We start from the raw sequence: 22,184 nt of genomic DNA, 5'->3' as shown, positions 1-22,184 counted from the left end.
TAGCATGCAGGATAGGTGCTATGAGCTTTTATGCACCTGAAAATAGAAATAACATCCTGAGATGTGTTCTATGCTAATAAAGAAAATAAGACCTCTACTTCAGTTACATAAAGTAACATAACCTGATACAGGATGAATTTTCAGGGAAAGGTTTGGGGTTTTTACTTTGTTTGTTGGAGGCTGGTTTTGTTTGGTTTTTTTTAAGATCGGAAACATTCTTTGGACAGGATTAACTAGGCCATTGACTAAATGGCCTTTTCAAACACAAGATTTTCACATGAAGCATATTTATCAAAATCAGAAGGAAGAATTGTATTCTTTTCTCTGGGTTTGGGGTTGGGTTTTTTTCTATCAGAAGATAAAGCTTACAAGAAATTATATTTCCTTAAATCTGGAAAGATTTGGAAACCTGTTTGTAAACATCTATGCATGTAGTTCATTCATAGTAGACTGCAATGTTAGAGAAGAACAGTGGCTTGACTTTTAACACAAGCTTTTTGAGGAAAAATGTGGTTTTAAACTAAGGAAGCAAACACAGGAGGGTAAAGTTGGACTTAAAAACAAACTTAAAACCACCTATCTTGTCTAATAGTCTACCTTTCTAATAAAATTTAAATAAATCCAAAACCATGCATATAATAGTCTATCTAGTATTAGTAGTCACTAAGTTGTGTTGCACAGGTTTCTGCTTCTAATGAATTCAGAATTTCATTGATGATAATACTGCAACATAATAGTACATTATACCAGGACAAACTACTATTGGACAACATCTGCATTGAACTGACTGCCTGGTCAACTACATTTATATGTCATACTCTTTCTTGAACACAAATATTTATTCAGGCGTTTAAAAATGAATTCCCACTTGACTTGTATTTGACCTTTTGTGTCCATGTTCTCCGGAAGTGCAGGATCTTTTCTGCTTTGTCTTCATTATCTTTTTATTGTGGTCTTAATTGTTATAGATCACCTGGGTGACCTTCAGTGTCAGTAATTCCATTTTAAATGATGTATATTGATTTGTCTGCATTTTGGTAATGTAGGGTACAGTAGGGTACCCCCTGACCTGTTGCTTGAATAGTATGAGGGTAGGAAAAAGGAAAATGTCTAAGCAGTAGCTAATTTAGCTAGCTGCCCAGACCCAAGCCCAGTTTTAACCACAGCAATAAAATTCCAAATTCCTATCTTTTACTAATAGTGTCTGTAATTTAAATTCTTTATATAATTTTGTAACTAATTTGTTTGAAGAATTTTCTCTGTTGCTTTTTTTCAGGGGAAAGCGATACCAGAAAAACAGTATAAGAAATGCTGTAACTATCATTAAACTTCTTCCTAAGCCTTGGAAATTGAGTTTCAGAGAGTCCCTCTCTGTTTTACTGTCATAGCTGATACAGTGCTTTAAAAGGCTATGTAATTCTGTGTCATTTTTGGTAGCCCGGTTCAGGAAGAACAGACAGGAGTGGAAAACTGGGGTCTTGTCACATGGATTTGTCCTCTTTGCAACCACCAAGCTGGATACTACTATGGATAATATTGGATAACAGTATGTGTATTTTGTGTCTTGAAATGCTGAGGTGCATTTCAAGGTCAAACCTATACTGTCTTGGGCTCCAAGTAGCTCTTTGGGCATAAACATGGGGAAAGATTTTAGGGTAGTCCTTAGTAACGTGTCTTGTTGTGCCCGTAGTTTCAACTTTCTTCCCCCACAAAGCAGAAAAAGCAAACCAGGAAGAATTTCACCCTCACTCTCTTTGCTTATTGATGGCACATGTATGGAAACTGATACTTCCCCTTTTACAGTTGGGGTGGAGGTGGTTAAGCATGTATACTTTTCTTCCTTTCCCTACAAAATTAATCTTTGTACAAGTAAATAGGAAAACACTTTCAAAGCACTACAAAGCAGGAAGATGCTGCCATGGAGAGGATTTTGTCTTAATTGAAAAAAGATTTTTTCTGTCTGAAAAATTCTGGGTATTATAAAATGTATTTTCCTCTTCTTTTTAAGAAACAGGTCCCATTAAACATCTTAACTTCTGATGATTTCATATGTTTAAGTTCAGAACATCAGTAAGAAACCATTCCCTTCTTCATTTACAGGGGCAATGTATGACTGTTACAAAGACATGATTCTTTCAAGTGGTCTTTAAAAGATGAGGGCTATAATTTAACATATTTACAATGTCTAGTGTTCCAGAATCTTAGCTGACTTTAAGAAGAAAACTACTGGGACATTTCTCTGAATTTCTTTCATCACTGCATACTTGCATGGTCTGTTTTCAGCAGGTGAATCATGCACCATGCAGTCAGGCAGAGGCATTTTTTGCAGATGCTTATATTTATACACTAGGCTTATGCAGTTCTGCTGCTTTGCAGGATTTTCCCACAGGCACCCTGTCGCAAGACTTCACTACTTTCAACCCAATCTGACAGAAGAGTAGAGGTTTCAAAGACTTTATAAAAGTGATGAGTTGAGGAGAGAAGAAGGACCCAAACTAGTCATGCCATGTAAGGGAAGGGCAGTTGTAATGGTGTAAGTTACTCGCCTGGAGAGTCGGCAGACAGTTGTGTGTGTATGTGTGTGTGTTAGCCACCGACTTAAGACTGTGGATACTTCAAACCCAGCCACATGTCACACCCTGTTGTTTATGCAGCCAGAAAGGAAATACGGAGTGAAGCTTAAGTATAGAATCATAGAATGGGTTTAGTTCTAAGTGACCTTAAAGATAATCTAGTTCCAAATATAAAGCAGAAGAAGAATAGAAATGGAAGAGAAAAGGGACTGGGAGTGATGTGGAGGATGGGACACAGGGAACACAACGTTCTGCAGATTGGTCTCTTAGCTGACTTTAATTTTGCTGCTCACACACCTCATGCTTCCATAAACTGTGGCTGAAATTTCCAGTGCTGTTGTCATATTCAGGTATTGCAGGCTAGTTAGATCTCTACTTGAAATGTTGTCTTGGGTATGTGTATAATGTCTCTTGTTAAAAATCCTTGTGTTACCTGAGCACTAGAAATACTTAATTTGTAACAGATGATGTTTGGCACTTTTTTCATTTAGAGGAGAAAAAAAAAATATTTCTACTTGCTGCTGATAAACATCTTAATTGATAATAATTATTTTAAAGCTACTCAGATTATGATCCTTTTCTGCTTTGTTTTTGATCTGTAAGCCACATGGAAATACTTCTCCTTGAGAGTAGTGTGCTTGCAAGCATTCATACAGCTTGTGTCAGAAGAGCATGAGATGAATAATGTTTCCTTTGATCCAGTGAACTGAGTGCAGAAATGGAAGCCTAGTAACAGAATTAGTGTTAGAACTGATTGCTTATTTAGTAGATGCTCTCCTTGTATGTTAATTTTTTAATCTAAAAAAATACTTGCTTTGGAAGTGCTACATATGTTGCTACTGATAATTGTAGTTATTTATGCTGCCACTGTCACCCCTATCTTTTCTTTTTCGAAAGGAGTACTATCACCATGCTATAGTTTTCTTTATTCAACATGAATTTGTTTTTAAAAAGAGGATTCAGTCAAGTCTTAAGCATCTCTAGAGGCTATATATCAGCTATGCTGATATATGATCCTGAGGATGCGGTGAAGAGTAGTCAGAAATTCAGTGATTATTGTGGTGGAACTGTGTATTTGTAGAATCAGAGTAAAGGATACCATTTTACCAGTCTTATTGAAATATTTTCCCTTAGACTGGCCAGTTAACAGGCCAGTTGTATTTTCTGTCCCTTAACCTCTTTTTGGCAAAGTTGAGCCGACTGAATCCACAAACTAATGTTTACTTGCAGTAGTCTGGTACTAGCATGGTAAATATATCACAAATATATTTTTTACCTCAAAGACAGTAATAGCCATTCATCTTTAGTCTGCATTCCGCAAATAAGCTATGCTTGAATTTGGGTCTGTTTCTTCTTTTTTCAAATCTAGAATAAGTCCTTTTCAGGGGAAAAATAAAATTATCTTTATCTTTTATAAAAATCACTCTTTTTTTTTTTTTTTTTTTTTCACCGGCAACAAAAATGACAAGTTAGTGTTAGAAACAGTAATGTTGAGAAAATACATTTTGGCTTCCTGGCTTCTAAATTTGAAAGCTTGAATTTTTTGATAAACATGTCACAGTATCAGATGATAGCAAGAAAAAGATTGCTTATATGTTTGTGTACATACATAATTGACCTTTGTGATGCAGCTTGACATCTAAACACTAAAAGCAGTCATTTGTTTTAACAGCAGAATTAATTGAGGCTAAAACAGTCGAAATTCCACTTGTATCAAGCTGTTCGTTAGGAATTGCTGTCTGGCTTTAGTGCTGTCAGAAAAATAACCTGTTCTGCTATGATTAAATAGCAGAATGATGGTCGGTCCACTGAATTTGAGAGAGAGGTTGAATAAACTTTATACTGCGGAAACAATTCAGAAGTGACACGCTGCAAGGGGGGGCAGAATGTGCATTGATATCCAGCTGAGCTGTCAACTGGCACTGAGCCAGGCACGCAAAGCTTTGCCATTTGAAGCAGCATGTGAAGCATATGTAGTTTAAAAAAAATTGTCCTCCTTTCATGCATGATTTACACTTAGAGACAAAGTTCTGTTTTTATCAAATACAAGAATATGGTTTGTTATCACATTTGTAACTACAAGTACAGATTTACAGAGTTTTCTTAAAAGCTTTTGCTTGAAACAGATATGTTAATGTTTATATGTGTGCATGCATGAACTGATTCCTCAGGATGGGAGGAAGGGCAGATAGGGGTTTTTTCAGTGTGAGGGTTTCTGGTTATTAACAATTAAACATAGTGAGTAAAAATACATGCTTAGGTGGGATGATGTTTCTTTCAGTCATGCATATGCCCTTAAACTAGAAAGGAGACAGTTTCCAAAAGCAGATGCAAATGTAACGCAGTTTTTAGTTGATTTGTGACTTCTTGATTTGTTTACCTTTTTAGCTCCACAGGATTTTCCAGTTCATTGATATACTTACTGGGGGCTCTTTTTCAGGGTATGACATAATATTATGTTTTCCTTCCTAGTAATAATAGTTGGCTTTTATATTTGCCTTGTTTGTTTAAGAATCCAAACAGTATAACTTTTTTTATGACTTTGTTGAGGAAAGCGCAAATTATGTTATTGTTTTGACCTTAGCAAAACATTCTCCGAGTGTCTGCCTCACAGAGGTTTTGTGTAATAAGTATACAGATAGGTTAGAAAACCCATCTGTAGGGTTTTGCAGCGATAGGTTTTGTAGCTCTTTTCAAGGCAGTTGACAACAGATTTAGCTGTCTTCAAGATAATTAGTGTCACTTTGTAGATAGATCAAGTAGCAGGTGTAAGGTTATTTATAAACTCTCTTCTGTAGTTGCCTTATGTATACTCTGAAAATATTGTTCCCATAGATGGGAGCTAAATATGTAGTAGATACTATAATATAATTTACAGTGTGATTACATCTTCTTCTTTCATCTTTGAATAACATCAGTATCTCCTTATTGCTAGCCATCCACTTTGCCTCTTAGTGTCATGAAAGCCCACATACTTACATGCCTTTTGTAACAAGAAAAACAGTACATGTATTTTCCGAACAGTCTAGGAGATGCATCTTGAGCTGCAGACTCACTGGTGCTTCATTTATGCCAGTGTTACTTATTTTAAGTTATTAAATCAATTGAAATAAAATATTTGATTTGGAAAGTTACCTTTTGCCTTTTCTGTTCTAGCAAACCAAAGCTTCCTCATTTTCAGGAGCCTGAGAACTGACCCACTGCTGATTTATTTGCTTCAGTCTCTTGTCAAATAGCAGCTGTCTGTTTCCATGTGCCCGTAAAACCCTCATCCAATTGCCCTTTTTTCATGTCTGTATCTGTCCCAGCTGGTAGAATGCTGTGAGCTGCAGCAGCTTGCCTTGGAAAATGCTTTAGGATGGCGCTTGGTGGGAATGTTTACATACAAGTAAAGGAGCTTGCTGATTTTTGACGCCTGCTCACTTTGTAGAATACTAAATTCTCATTAGCAACCTGACAGCTAGGGATCCTTAAGTGACTGAAATCCCACTAGATACTCATATCTTTTCCTGTTATAAAGGCTACTCTTCATTTACATGCTGTATTTTTTTTTCCTTTCTGTGTGTGAACAATAACAGATACTTTCAAGTCTATGTACAGGCATTTGAAATGCTTAAACCACAGTTACTGTTGTATGGTTCAATGTAACTACAGGCTGACCAGACTGTAAAAAAGTTATCTTGAGTCTGAAACAATCCGTCCTTAACCCAACAGAACAGTAATTCAGAGGCTTTTGCAAGGGCTGGACTAGATCTCAGCTATAACTTTTTACTTACATCGATAAATGTCTTAAAATGTATTTTTTATTTTTACAGTGCTGCTTTAGTTCTAGTATTTGCTTTAATTTTTCATTTTAATTGTTCATATGAATGCTTGAGAATAGGCTTCCTCCTCAATTCACATTGTTTTCTTGTCATGAAGAAAACAAAAAAGTAAACTTCAGTGCTCTGACTGTAGTGCTACAGAATATCATCATCAATGTTACTGTCCTCATTGCAGTATGGCAACATGTAGATGGTCTTAGGTGCTTTGGGCTATCATGTGGCAGGACTGTAGAGCCTGCTTTGGGGAATTACTTCAGTCCCCAATATCAGCAATACTTCCTAAATGTGAAACAACCACTCTTCTTTCTTGGCATATTGCAACACATGGTGAATCTGTGTGCTTGCTTCAGAAATTTGGGCCATTATAAACTCTCAGATTTTGAGCTGAAATCCTTGTTGGTGTTAAGGCTTTGTCCGTACTTTAATCACTGGGCACAAGTCCATCAAGAAAACATTTCTGCCTCATAAAGAAGAGGTAGGGCATTCACCTTCAAATATTTGTGTAGTTGTTACAAAAATTATTGTGATATCAGCACGTGAGTTTGCATGCTTTGACTTGCAACTGTAGATTTTACCTGTCTGGCATTCTCCATTAATGCCAGCCCACTGCGAGCTTTTGACTATACCATCGGATGATGAAAGAATCAGGAATCAGAAAGATAGATGTTGTAGTGGTTCAGAGAAGAATGCTTTTTGAGTGTTTTTTTCAGGGATAGTGCAGATTCTTTTGTTTTCATATGCATAAGTACAGTGGACAATGCAAGGGAACTTCTTACAGAAAGCATCAGAATTCCTTGTTGATGCTGTGCTCCCATAGCAATATGTGTGCCTGAGGCCTTGTGCCTGGCTCAGAGACTGCAGCTGGTTCTAGAAGGAGGCAATATGGTCACAGTACACACTTTTGGCTGGGCTATAGTATTATTACCTCTTTGGGCACAAAGACATCTGCCCACAGAAGACTCTAGCTGTGGGCTACCAAAAGCTCATCACAACTATCCCATTTTCTAAACTGGTTCACCATAGAGTGCTACAGAAAATGTCTATTTCTGTAATGTTACTTTGATTTAAAAATACTACTCCCCAGGCAAAACATGGTACTCTGTACAGCAGGCATATAGGAAGCAGATCTGTTGGGAGATCTGAAGTTACAAAACAAAACTCTAGGAAAATAAAAAACAGCTACAAATTTCACTCTTCTCTGCTCAAAAGGGCAAAATGTATGAATTTGCCTTTGCTGCAAGCAAATAATGCAACGTGTTTTATATTGGTGGGGGTGAGTTAAGTACAAGTTTTACAAAACCAGCAAACATCTTTGGGCATTGGACGAAAATGCTGAACTTAATTTTTTAATGTTTGAAGATTCATTAGGGACAGCCTCTGGCAACATGAACTTCTGAGATTCCAGAGGATGAAAGGCACTATAGAAATTTGAGTTAACTGGGAGAAGTAAGTTAGGATCAAAAGATGCTTTCAAATTGTAACCGATGCACACAATTTGTTGTAACAAAATGCTGGTTTCGTGATCACTATTCATCTTTCCTGCGGTAAAGCAGGTGACAGATGCAGGGGAAGGAAAGAGGGCACATGTGGGAGTAAGGGACTCCTATGATAACTCTACCCACTTTGGTGAAGCATAAAATAAGCTGATAGGTGTCATTAAGAATATTTAAAATTTCCAAGTTAACTTCACAGGCCTTAGTGAAAGGTGGGACCTGCTTACTGAAATTTTTTGCACAGCTTCCATCTCATTACTATCTTGGGCAATACTTCAGTAACTGAGATTTTTTTCTGATCCTGTTTTATACTCTTCCCTATGAAAAAGAATGTTGCAAGAGTGAAGTGAGTTTTTGGGAGATTAAATGAGCTTTAGTTAAATTAATTAAAAATACTAATCTGATCTTCCTATCTATGCCTTTCTGTACTAAGGATGAACGTTTGTCTCTTCAAATAAAAAGTTAGCAAGCTGTAAAAAAAAACTACTTTCAAAGACTATTGTTATGCAAGTGTAATGGATAAAATACAGGAACTTGGATATGTTGTTAAAGAAAATCTTTGCTTTCTGTTGATGTTAGAAGTGAAATTAAAGATACTGATCTGAAATAAGGATGACTTTTATATGAACCTTGAATATTTATTTCAATCATTAGTGTAAAAGTCTTGAAAGTCTGGGGATCAGTCTTAGTAGCTGGAAAGGATAAAGAAAAAGAGGGTAGTCTGAAAAAGCTTAAGTATTGTTTTTCTCTAAAAAAGTTTAAGTCTCTGTTGATTACAATTTTTTTCCCTTCTGTTTTTGTTTTGGGGATATGTGTTTGTGGTTGCTTTGGCTTTTGGATTTTTTTTCCCTGACCAAATGAGAATATGTGTAGAAGCAAGAAACAGAAGTAGTTGGATCCTTAGCAAAGTGATGAAAAATATATGGTCTGAAGTGTAATGCTGAAGAAGTAATGTCTTTGTTCTTCAGCTTCTATGTTTTATGGCATTTTTCTGAATTTGCTGCTCAATATATTCTCTACAGGAGAGGTTAAATTCCTAAAGTAAAATGTCGATGAAAACGTTGTAAGGATGTAGGCATTTACAGTTGTCTAAATAATTTTTCTGGACTTTTTTGCTGTTTTTTGTTTTGTGAGATACCCAAATTTGCTGATTTTTGGAGCACGCTGACTTTGGTTTACTGTGAGTTTAATGGAGAGCAAAGGAGAAGGGATTGGGACACCAGCTTAAAATACCCATGTATTTACAATACGTAGTATTTACAACAGATAGAGCTGTTAGGAATTTGTATTTCATCTTACTATATTGAATAATTGGACATGCAACTGATATTATTTAAAAATAAAAATTTAAAGGGCAGTCTAAGACTGCCATTTGAGATTGGTGTTTTGATATTCTGCTCTCAAGAGCTTCATCTGAAGGCCAAACAATTACATTATGGTAAGTGGGACAGTAATGGATTCTAGTCCCAGACTCTCATCCTGCTGGTAGTTTTACAACACAGATCTTTTTTGACTGGCAGGGAAAATTTTGCAAACTCATTCTTAATAACATGAAATAAAAGTCATTACTTTGAGCATACCTTTTTTTGTTTTTTTAATTCATTAGAAGTCTGCAAAATTTCAAAGAAAACACCTGGTAGATTTCATCTAATACGTTTAAAATAATTCAGGCTGCTTAACATTGGTGAGCATTGAGTTACATCATCAGTTTCTCGATTGTCTTTCTATTTGTTTGACATAAGCATAATTTTTTTCATTTGCAGTTTTGAGAAATGCTATCAAAATGTAGCTTTTGTACAGAGCTGAACACAATTTTGCACTGCAAGAGTTAAATATATATACTGGGGATTATATTACAAACAGAACTGTTTGAGGTACTTAACTGCATGAATCAAATATAAATTAATCCCAGTTGTATAATTTACAATGCTAGTTTACAGCAACATTATTTTTTTACTTTCATTGTGGCGTCTCCAATTGCAGCACATTGATCTGCTATGGCGTACAATTTAAAATCAAACTGAAGCTTGTAGTCTTACAGTTTTTTGTATCTGAGATTTGTTTATATCAGCTGTTTATTTTAAGTAAAGAGTATCACATACTCATTTTGAGAAGAATGCAAGTGAAAATCCTGGAAAACGCTTTCAAGTACAGCTTTTATTTTATGTGAAAACACCCTGAAAATTGCACAGCTCTTGATTTTATAGTGGATACTCACGAATAATCATAACTAAAGATAAATAAATCAGAGCAGTTACTAGCAAGTGTGTTTTGGGGCAGCAATGAAAGTAGTTTCTGTTTGAGGTTTTCACAATCACTTAATTTCCAGTTGGTTTTAATTGAAATTTTCAAGATTTTAAACTCTTCACTTCAAGTAGCTGCACAAGTGTGGAGGCAGGGGACAATGTTGGCTGCCTTTGGGTGAAGAATTGGGAATGGGATTTTTCCCCCTCCATTTTATCTCTAATGTGCCTATATATAAACTTGTGTGCACGCCCTCAAAATGGTTACAGAAGGGTAAGCAATAACCCCTATGTCACAGTGCTAGTATGCTAAAATTTTGGGTTTTCTTCTGTGGATACACTTACAAGCTACTGTTTCAAACGGGTCAAAGGGCTCATTCTTAGTATGAGTTGAAAGTAATGAAACCTGCCTGCATTTACTCTGTTTTCTTTGCACTTGCACAAGTGCTGGTGTGATTCTGCCGTTCCCTGAACAGGGTCCTAAGAAGATCACTTTTTTCTGCGCATTTGCTCTGTAAAATGGCTTACATTGGGATTAAATAAATTCTAGACCTGGCCAGGCTGAAGGAGTGAGGGTTAGGACTTCACTTTGCAAGGACAATTTACTGTTATTTCCTGTCAGCTGTAATCAAAAGCCATAATAATGAATTTATTTAATCTTTATTGCTATATTTAGGATTCTGCATGCCTCTTTTGACTTTTAATTTGCTATGAAGAGGAAACAGAAGAATTAACGATACAAGTTAGCAGAAGTGTGAACCTCAAAATTAGGCCTATAGTAGTGCTTTTTTCCTTTTCAATTTTTCTATGTATAACACTTGTTCTTAAAGAGAAATTGAAAATTTTACACTAATACTATAGCATAGAAGCAGTTTTGAATGAGGACACCAATTAGAGATGCTTCATGTGGTTATAATAACATAGGCAATTTAATTTTGTTTGGATAGTGTGCACTAGCATTTTAATTTTCCACTGTGAAAGAGTGAAAATTTTTAATTATTTGCTGCATACATATGATTTTGCAGTCTGTTTGACCGTTGTCAGGGTAATTGTGCTTTTCAGTTTCCACCTAAATTTATAATTAGATTATCTAGTATTTTCAGGAAATAGTAATAATTATTAAAGTATCTCAGATTAAATTTGACCTAATGTTTATATTCACTGTAATTTTTTTAAGGCTCTATTGAATTTGAAGAATGTAACACATCCAGTGCAGTTGAAGGTGAGTTGTTGTGGCATAGTTATTTACATAAGAATGCTGCAGATAAGGACCTGAAACTGTGGAGGGGGGGTTTAGTCACTGTGTGAATCTGTTATACTTTAAAGTACTCCAGTGGAGTAAAAAGCAGTTTTCCTTTAAGGAACAATAAGACCTATGATACTTTATAAGCCTAATGCACGAAGGTTGGAGAATGTTAATGTTTCTTATAAATACACTTTGGCTAAGATCCTGCCTTTGCAGAGGTTTGGATATGGTTCATTTATGACTGTGTTGTAACAATTTGCAAGTGTCAAAACATGGCCCAGGCTCTTTCCATTGTTACCATGTTAGTTATACCAAGTTTATTGCAGTGTTATGGTTGCAAAGCCTTTCTTTGTTGTCATAGCTTATTTTGCTTAGGGGATTGTTTTAAGCAGTTAAGAACTGCTTTATTTGCATAAGCTATGTATTTACTTTTGGGACAGAGGAGCTGACAGTATAACTATAGCAGACGACAACTTTTAAGTTGCCAACATTGCAGCGGAGACTTAAAATCTTTTTTGACTGAAGCAGAGACGATCCATATTCAGAAACTACTCTCGTACTCCATCTGTCATTGTTTTGGGCTGCATAAAGCACCAAAGAAAATAAAGCCCAGACTAGCATTTAAAAATAATTTTGGAGCAAATTCTGTGTCCATTTAAATATAAGATGTGGCTGAGTTTTCAGCTACCTGATTTGAGATGTTTTGAGTTATTTAGCCTTAAAAATTTCTAAGAGTAGAGAGATTCTTTATGTGCTGTGTAATGTATTTAAGGGGAATATAATGACTTGGGATTTTTTGATGATGTTCTTGAATTGTCAGTTGTTACATTTTGGATACCAAATTATTTCCACCATTTTGCTCAAAAGCATGCTGTCAGTAGTATCATGTGTCAAAACAAATTGTAGACTAGTTGGATATGATGTTTGCACTTAGTAATTTTGTTTGGCAATCTACTTTGCTTCAGCAAAAATTGGGGAACAAAGCAAATATCGCAGCAAGTCTGGTAGAATATTTAAATGTGCTTTAATTTCAGTACATTAAACAGGTATGAAAGCAAGGAAACTTTTTTTCTGTATTATAGCTACGTGTATCTGGTGCTAAAAACAGGAAAGAAACAACAGAGGGGAGGCATGGCTCCAGACTCAGTGAGAGCCAGCCTTAGAGCTTGCTACAGCACTGGGAAATCATGAGCTCAGCATCAGCTGGGAGCCAGAACAGATTCTCTGGCTTTTTACAGGACCAAGATCCTAATTCTTAGGAAAGACAGGGGCTTGCAGCTACTGGGAACATGCAGGGAAATAGCAACAGGGTGTTGAACTGCAGTATCTGAGGGAGGCAGGGTTCAGTTTCTGATCCAAGCGCATTGGCTATTCAGAACTGGCAGGAGCAATAGCTGCCACTGAGTTTCTGTGAGCCGAGTCCCTATTCTGAAAACTGGCAGTACACCCATTTTTTTTAAAAAAAAAAAAGCGATAGCCTGCATACCCAGCTTGGAGAGTTGGATGTACAATGCAAGTCAGTTTTATAAGGACTTATGTTATTAATGTGTTGAACCATATTTTAGTTTAATTTTTTTATTTGCCTGTTACTTAACAACAAATTGGAATAATGTTCCCCTAGTTTGGCTCCATACTTATCTCCACTGTTAGATTTTTGTATCACTTGCCGCAGCATTTAAAATGTATGCATTGGTATGCACTTAAGTTTGACATGGCTTAATACATACTTATCTCCTTGATTTTTAAGTGAAAAGTTTTTATTCCATAGGAGTAAAACCACGGAAAAGAAAGCCTTTTGGTTTATCAGGAATCATGAAAAAAGAAAAAGATGCTGAATCTGTGTAAGTATATTTTCCGTCTTGAAGCCTTGTCTTGTATGAAAACTAGTGAAAGTATGGGGATATACATTAGCTGATGCTTCACAAAAGAACAGGTTTATAACAGAAGTTCAGAGGAATGGCATGAGTATGAAAACACAGCTATTGAACATTTTTATAACTTAAGGATTTTAAGGAAGTAACATAGTATTCTACTCATGTTTCATTCTTTCCTGTGCATTGATGCATAGTTCTCCCTTGTTTTACATTTGAACATTGTAGATAATGTGATTCTCATGTGTGCTGCTAATGAAATAGGACCTCTGTACATGGAAAAAGTACTGGATGTCTGTGTTTGCAGAATTGAAGCTCCAGTTATTCTTTAATTAGAAAAACTTCTGTGTACAGTATTGAGGACAAAAAAATCTTTTAGTGTTTTTTCAGTATTATATCATGTGCACACTCATTTTAAAGACCATCATTTTAACTGATGTCCCAGCTGTGCCCTTTGCCATACTGATTGCCTGTGCTCTGTCTCCCAAGAGTTAAAACTCTCCAGAAAGTGAGTTTGAATAAAAGTTCTTAGATGGATAGGTTAAAGTCTGCATATTATTAAGGGTCACTATATTCCAATATGTTTTCTTTGTAATTTCTAGATGTGTTTTCTCAGTAGAAGTATTTGTTTTAGAAGAAAATAGCTTACAATTTGACAAACTTAACAATATAGAAATATTCTCAAAGGCAACATCTGCAAACATACTTTTTAAAGTTACTTTTAAAAAATATTTTAGCAGCCTTAGCTTTTAATATAATTCTGAAAAACTAATGGCCTAAGAACTGCAGTTGCTAATTATTTGCTTATACAAAGTGCCTTATACGTGTTTTTCTTTTGGTGTTTAGCTTTAATAGTGATATACTCCTAAACCATGCTTTTTCATATCTGTCATGATGCCTTTAGTGCTTGAAGCTGTTGGGGTTTTAATCCATTCCTCTATATTTCTGTTCTTTCTGTGACTTAGTTTTCCCCCAACTTCTCTTCTGTACTTTATGAAGCTGGAGTAAATGGTGACAGAAGTGTTGTATATCATGTGATTTTGGCCAGTAATAATCAGAGAATACTATTTTTTTACAAAGAATTATTTTTTCTGATGAGGTTTAGCTTAAAATAATTAAAATATTTTATGATACTCATGTTTTAAACAGCTTTAATGCCCTTTTTGAAAGTAATCCATTCTCTCTGGAATTTGTTTACTACATTTTTTGTGATTGCAAAACTGTTGCAGTATCAAATAGCAGCAAAAAATATCTTCAATCATTTGCATTTTATGCCTTACAAAGTAGTGATTTTGATAGTATTGAGTACTGTTGTATGATTGAATTCTGTAGCTGTCAGCTTTTCTTGTCCAACAAGATAATTATTTTGCCATCACTTGGGTTATTATGCAAGCTAATCTCATGTCATGTCTGTTATAAGCCTCCTTGCAAACCAGGCATCTCCTTCCATCCATTCTTTGACAGATGATGAAACATAATCTGGCCCCATCAAAGATTTAGGGCTCTTAATAGTAGCTTTCTGGAGCCAGTAAAGACCTGGAAGCTCCAAATTAACTCTTCCTAGGTGTATGACTCAGTGTATCCTTGCTTAGAGATCATGTTTTTTCTTTGACCTGTAAGAGAAAGAAAATGTCCTTTGGCACTGAGGGCTGAAAACTGGCTTCTATGCTATGTGAAATACTTTCTACCTTGTAGAAATGTTTACCTGTTGTAGATCTGAATACCTTTCCTGAAAGGTGCTTCTTCCCAAAGATATTTTATTTAATGATGAAAAGTAATATCAGTGTCTCTGTCTAGAAATAATTTTGTTTTTCATAGCACAATGATGTCATCAGAAAATATAAATCAGCTCAGCTACTCCGAAATGGGAAAAGGATTTGCCTTATTTTCAACAAGTTGGACTGAAATTTGGTTTATATTTTTTATACTTGTTATTATGTTTACACACAATACAAAAATACATAGATTCTGATGTCAGAAAGCAGTATGACAGCATGATATTGACTTCCTGTCTAACACATGACATAGGCTTTTACAGAGATTTTCACAATAATCCATGACTTCTAAATAAACTAGAACATCACACATAAAAAAACAGAGAATTCATTATGTGCTTAAGTGAAATACTCCAATAGTTATTTATGATTTCTTTTTAAAAAAATTATTACTAGTTAAATTTTGTGTGATTTAATCTTTAGCTGATGATCCTGTTATAGGCTGTAATGATAAAACTTTATCATCAGAAATTTTGCTGCACATAGACGTCAAGTCCTTTCTTAATCTCTTGTTAAATTAGGCTGTAATTTTGTTTAGTTTTTGTAGGAAAAGCTTTCCACATCTAGAAAAACTCCTAAGGCTTGCTTTGTTTTCATTTCATCAGTACTGTTTTTAAAGTGTTGACACCTAAGCTGGATGGTGCGTCTAGTAGTGGTTTTACACAGTGAAATACTATACACAGTGTGTTCTACTATATATTGCTATACAAGTTAGTCAAGAATTTCCCTTCTTTTTTCCTAACCACTGCTTTGCATGATTTGGTTGTTCTGGTTTCTATCTACAATCTTTAAATTCCTTTATAGAATCCCCATTTGCTGAAATGTTACCTTATACTAAAGTATGGCCTAGTTCTTTAATCTTGAAAGAAGATCATGCATCTAGTGACGTAAAAGCACATCTTTCCAAAACCTGATGTCCTCATTTTCCAATTCACCAGCATTTGCAAACTATTGAGTTTTCCTTTGTGTCTGGTGAGCAGATCTTGGAAAGTGCTGTTGGTGCTCCTCTGAATGATACTAGGTCTGCCCTTACTTTTTAAGATCTATCGGCTCGCTAGTTTTGAAAATCCTCATTTTAGGCTGACTTCGCTGTGGTTTGCCTCACATCTTTCACAGTTCTTAACAAGCTGTCCTGTTCGCATACAGACACTTTTTAAAACCATCTCAGGAAATCTGTTTGTTATATCTTTTGAGAGAAGTCTTGGCTGTAAAATAGCTGTTACGATAGCAGTTTCTATTGCTATGAATTCATCTTAGCCAGCAGAGGGAGGTAAAGACGTTAAGTCAATGAGGAACGTCACATGCGTTTTCTTTTGTTTGAGGCCTTTGAGAGGAGGTGGGATCCTTCATCTCACTGTCAATTCTTTAAAAGAGTGTACTGAGTTTCATATTAATGCTTTCATGTTAGCAAGTTTTTGTATCTGTTTTTAAAGACGTTGTAGTTTTTACTTTTAACCTGTTAAGCCTTTCAGAGAAGATGATTTAGATTGCAATAAATTTGACTGTTTTTCCTCTTCTTTTCTGTAAATGCATGTTTAGGATGTTCAATTTGATTATATAAAAACACTGTTGTTCAGTTACACTGGCACTTGCCGCTTTATTTCTCAGGGTGAAAACTGGAGAGGACTTGTATGCTACTCAAATATTCCCACAGTCTGTAAATGTGGTTGCTTCTGCAGACGTCAAAAATAATTGGTGTCATTAATTTTTTAAAATACTACTGCTTCAGTTGAGGTTATAGCAGAAAAATATAACACTTGTGAATAATGTGGTTACAATCACTGCCCTTCTGCTGACACTTTTTTTTTTTTTTTTAACTGCTTATTAAAGAGGGTGCTCCATTATTTTTTCTGGCATCTAGTTTCTAGTGTTTGACTGTAACTGTGCTTGACAAACACAAACTAAGAGTGAAATTCCAAAAGAGGGAAGCTCTGAATACCTCTAAGAATAGTCTTAATTTCTTGGGAAGCTGGTTATTGTCCAAAACGTTTTGCAATTGCATGTGGACTGTTTCATTAGGATTGGTGACCTCTACTTATTGTGTGCATCAACCACAGAGACCTGACTCTTAAAGGATATTCATGCAGAATACAGCATGGTACTCCTGGCTTCCCTTGATTATTTTTTTTAGTATTAATTTTTCACTGTGATGTGAGTTTGCTTTTTCAGAGCTTCTTTTGAGTTTTTCTTCTGTGGTGTTTTGAGCATAAACTTTCAGCTTTTATTTAAATCTCATTCAGTTAAATCTGGATTATAGTGAAAATTTTAACAGAGTCTGAGAAGCAAAAGGGTCAAATGCAATGTTTCAAATTAATTGAAAATATTTAAGGAAGTACCAGAACTGTATGAATAAAATAATTTGTGCATTATATAATTGTATATTCTCTTTGGGTTTTTTAACAGGGAGTGTCCGGATGCAGACTCAGTTGTAAGTAGATTTATTTCCAAAACATGCATATGCTGATATTGTCAAGCGCTACAGTCTGATGAAACGTAACATATACAGTCCCTGGAATGGATTGTTTATCTGATAGAGGAGTTAATATTTTGATAACACTTGAAGTATTAATTTTGCTCAGTACATAATCTTTAGCGGTATATACAAATATGTGTCAGTACTGCATTTATATTTCCTAATATTTTTAGGTTCTAAACAAGGTGTTTTTACTGCAGGTATTTGCTACTTTACTTTTCAAGTTATATAGTTTAAATTGCTTGCCTAATAGATTCTCAGTAAGAAAAACATTCAGTTTATTGAAGAGACCCAACTTTGTGTCATTATATTCCTCTGCTTACTACTGTTTCCTTTGAGAAATTATTCTAATATACTTATTAAAATATAACTTTAAATGCAGTTTTTCTAGATGCACTTTATTAATGGCCTGTTTTTCATCAGTTTGATCTGTGATATGTCCTACAATTTTATTTATTAAATTCAAATAAGTGACAGTTGCAAATTAAATTGCTATGTTAATGCTTTTTTATTTCCTTAATTGAGCTTTTTTATTTAAACACATATGTTGTCTTGAATTATATGTAACAGAGATTGCAGCTCCCCACAGCTATAGTAGGGAATAATTTATAGAATAATTTAAATTATTTTCTGTAGACTGATTTGGTTTTCAGTTTATTTATTTATATGCTAATTATATTAAACAATGTAAGTTTCCACATTCACCTATTTTGTGGAATTTCTTCTTTGCATTTAATATCAGGGATTTCTCATACCTAATATTAAAACTTCTTTTGAGAAACTTGGTTTGAAAAATCTGTCGGAACCATTCTTCTGAATAAGGAAAAGTAACTTTTGCCACATAATGGAACATCAAGACAGTTATTATATCCTGTGCAAAGTCATCTTGATTTAGAGAAATTTCTTCTATAGGGTACATTTAAAGTAAAGTAACTTTAGAATTATCCCCATGATTATCAGGCTTTTCATGGAAATAATATCTTTTGACAGTTCAGGTTGAGTCACTGGAGTGAACCACAACTGGGTTTGACTTGCAATGTTTATTTTCTTCTGTGTTTATTTCGGTCTCTACATTTTTAAGAAATAATTAGTTCAAAAAATCAACTCTAAATGTGTTTGACATTCTTTCTGGCTGCATGAAGCATGCCATATGATCATTGAAGTTAATTGTTCTGTCTATATGAAATATATATTTGGTTTAAAAAAACCCTTAACTTTCATAGTGTCTAACAACAAAACTGATACTTTCGTTGCATTCTGGTTTGGATTTTTTATGGCCAACATGTTATGACTGCGTTTGGAACTTAAAACTTGGTCTGCCATTTATTCTTGCCTTTTACAAGCAACAGTATTATTCTGAATGGTGGAATGCTTTAATAGCAGAAGCTACCATTCTCATGAAAAATAATGCAGCATAGCATAGATGAGATTCATTTCACCCCTTGCAAACAAGCACCCCAGAGTGCTTTTATGTCCTTTTCTGGAAGGTCCCATTTCAAATGTTTTTCATTTTTCTTGTCATTTACTTTTACAGTTTCCTTTCTGTTTAATTTTTGAAACTTGATCTAAACAGTTAGACCTATCTGTACTGTTATCTTTATGAGGATTTCATTTGTATGGATTTTTGCAATAAATTACACATTTCAAGAAATTGAACTTGGAAAATCATAGTTGTCAAAAAATGTTTTTGAAATCAATTATCATTTGTGTTTGATTGCTAGAAAATACTAAGGACCAGCCCTCAGAAAATCCAACTTATTTAAGGTGTTCCAATTATGATTTTGGTCAGCTTTGGTCACTCACAGAAGATTTGTCTGGCTTTTATATTATTAACATAATCTTTTTTTAAAAGATGGTTTTTATTTGTTTGTCAATAATTTTAATTGTGTGAAAGGAATGTAAGAGTTAACCATTTTGCAATTATTTATAACTGTAAACACTGAGGCAACTGTATTGAAATTTTAGAAGTTAAGGATCCAGTAAGAATTGACTTCAATACTTTATCTACTGGTTCTACATGGTATTGTGGATCTTTGGACATACGGTGTGTAGCCAATACCATTAAGGCTTCTCACTAGTCCAAAATGTAAAATGCAGTGTATTCAAACTTGTTCTCTGGGTTTCCAGAAAACAAAACAGTGAGAAGGTCCTAAAAAATGTCTTTTGTACCAAAATGGAAGTTCTCAAATTTATCTGTGGGAAGCCATCTGCTTTTGCTCATTCTTTTCCTAACTGCCAGATTGTACGTATTGGAAAATGTAATGCAGTTGAACAAATTGTTAATTCCTATCAATATTTTTTTATAACTGCTCTAAGAGGTTTTTACGTGCTCGTGAGTAGGAAGGCAGCTGTGAACTGAGAACTGGTATTTATTAAAAAGATTGGCCACTTCAGTAAGCAGTCTCTGTTTAAATATAGATGACAGTATGTGTTACTATATGACAAGCTATGCATGTAACTTTCATTAAGCAAAGCCTTGATAATTAAGAAACGTTGAAAGCTAACTGTGTGTGCACTAGAAAGAGATAGCAACTAAAACCTGGCTCTGTATATGCTTATTACCTAGAAAGTTTTTCTAAAGGCAGAACTAGTTGTCTTGTTTCCCATGGGTTTGTCATGTCTCTAGGGATGGTCTATAGGAAGATAAAAGCTGTAGTAAAAACTTTTATTTTGGGGAGGCATTTACAAGGTTCCACTTGCATCCAGCAAGATCTGAATCTGGATTGCAGCCCTTCCACTGGTTGGGATACTTGCAGGTCTTCTACTTGACTGCCTATTTTCATGAAGACTGTAGTAATGTAATTATCTTTGAGTCCTCTGTTCTTTCTGTCAAATCCATTTGAAATTGTCCAGTAAGTTCAAAAGTAATTAAGAATTGAGCCACAGATACATGGAACATAATGCTGAAACTTTTTTTTCATTGGAAACCAGAATGCAAACAAAGGTATTGAGGCATCCAAAACTTGTCATTAACCTCTTTACATATCAGTGTAGCATAATTGCAGTTGTGTAGAATATATATTGCTGGGGACTGATTGAATTTGGAACCACCGAATTCTAATTAGTGGAAGACAAAAGTAACCTTATATTTAGTGAAATTCAAATGGTTTTCTTTATTTGCATTTTGAATGTTTAGTTCTGGCATATTTTGAACAGCTGCCATTGATAACAGGGTATGAGGCTTTATAGTTACAGCACAAGACAGGGGAACTTTGAATATCTGTTTTCTTTCTTCCTTCCTGCATCTCTGGCAATGGAAGAAACTGACTGGCTACTCTCTTCTTTCATGTCTTTTGGGTTAATAGGCACCCTAAGCAGAGGAGGCTGATAATATGTAATACTTCTGTCTTAACCTAAGGATATACCTCAGTCAAATCTACATCTCAAATATGTTAAAAGTAGAGAGGCTTTTTTCTCTTGTTCCAGGCTATGAGCTTCAACTCCTTACTTTGCGTTTCACTTCAGTCCTCATCTGAGTTACAGGAAATCAGTCCAGTTCAGTAAAACAGCAGAAAGTTCATCTGGCAGAAAAAGAAACGGTGTTCAGCTGTGCTGTATCTTGAAGCACTGCCTGAGGAAAACTTGATAAGGAGCTCTCATAACTGCTGTAGATATCCCAGGAGAAGAGAAAATGGAGAGAGATCAAGCTGAAGTGTAGTGAAGCTGCTTTGCTTCTTGACCGATGCCCAGCCTGTAAGCAGTGCTGGCGTCGCTGAGGAAGGGCCAAATGAAGTAGCTAGACTGCAATATGTTCCACATGTTCCTCTCTCGTATGTAGCCCAGAGGAACTAATGACATGGTAATGGTGTGACTTTTTCTGTTGCTTTTGGGTGACAGATGGGACAAAAAAAGGAAACTGAGACAAAGCATTCTCCAAAACTCAGTTGAGTTTTGGCAACAGAATGCTTAGTCCTCACACTTTTTGTATAGCCACTTCTACTTCACTATTTATTATGTCCTTATGTTTTATTTCTTTAAAAAATTATTCACCCCAGAAAGTTCATAGAACATACTAATGCAAAGACAGAGTTATGAACCCTGTATTTTTAATGTATATTTAAAATTATGTAATACCTTAGTTTGTAATGTGTTGTATTATATCTACAAACACAGGGAAACCTGTGGGGTTTATATGCTTAACAGAACCTCTGAGAATGTGAAACTTTCTTCCAAAGAAGTCTGTCTTTCCAGTTACTTCCGCAGAGTTCAATTCACATCCATATTGAGCTTTTTTTTTTTTTTCTTCTACAAAGAGTATAAGTAACATGTTTGGGTAGGGGACTAGACCAGACCGTCATCCCTGTTCTATTAATAACTACTTCTTACAACAGAAACCCTAAGTTTGCAAAGATCTTATTTTCTGTGTTGAAGTTCAAAAATTACACAGGTATATGTGAAGGCTGGGGTAAGGTTGGGGTTTTTTTCCTCTGATCAGCATGGTAGGCAAATCAGGTCTCTTCTGCATGCTGTGCCTGCTGATACTTAAAAAACACACTAGCCATGACATAACATATAGTTCTGTAACTGTAGGAGTGGGGAGAAGGGAGTAAGAATTAGTCAAGTAAATGAAAACGCCTTCATTAACATCAAATTTGTGAATATGTCTCTGTAAAAATTCTGTGTCCTCTACCACTGTTACAAAATGTAGATTAGTAACTAAAATTCTGATGTTTCAGAAAGCAGAAC

At 35.1% G+C, this 22,184-nt stretch overlaps 1 protein-coding gene across 8 annotated transcripts in view; it reads left to right on the top strand.

Moving 5' to 3' along the window:
- Window positions 1-22,184, top strand: part of FCHO2 (FCH and mu domain containing endocytic adaptor 2) — a 99,953-nt gene that overhangs the window by 42,142 nt on the left and 35,627 nt on the right. For all 8 annotated transcript variants that reach the window (XM_080372231.1, XM_080372228.1, XM_080372230.1 and 5 more), the window contains 3 exons: window positions 11,311-11,355; window positions 13,148-13,220; window positions 17,429-17,453. In XM_080372231.1, coding sequence (XP_080228357.1) covers window positions 11,311-11,355; window positions 13,148-13,220; window positions 17,429-17,453 — 143 coding nt within the window. The remainder of the gene's footprint in view (window positions 1-11,310; window positions 11,356-13,147; window positions 13,221-17,428; window positions 17,454-22,184) is intronic.

Source organism: Falco punctatus (genome assembly GCF_963210335.1).
Source record: "Falco punctatus genome assembly, chromosome: Z".
Taxonomy (NCBI): Eukaryota; Metazoa; Chordata; class Aves; order Falconiformes; family Falconidae; genus Falco; species Falco punctatus.
This window is presented reverse-complemented; position numbering and strand designations above follow the sequence as displayed.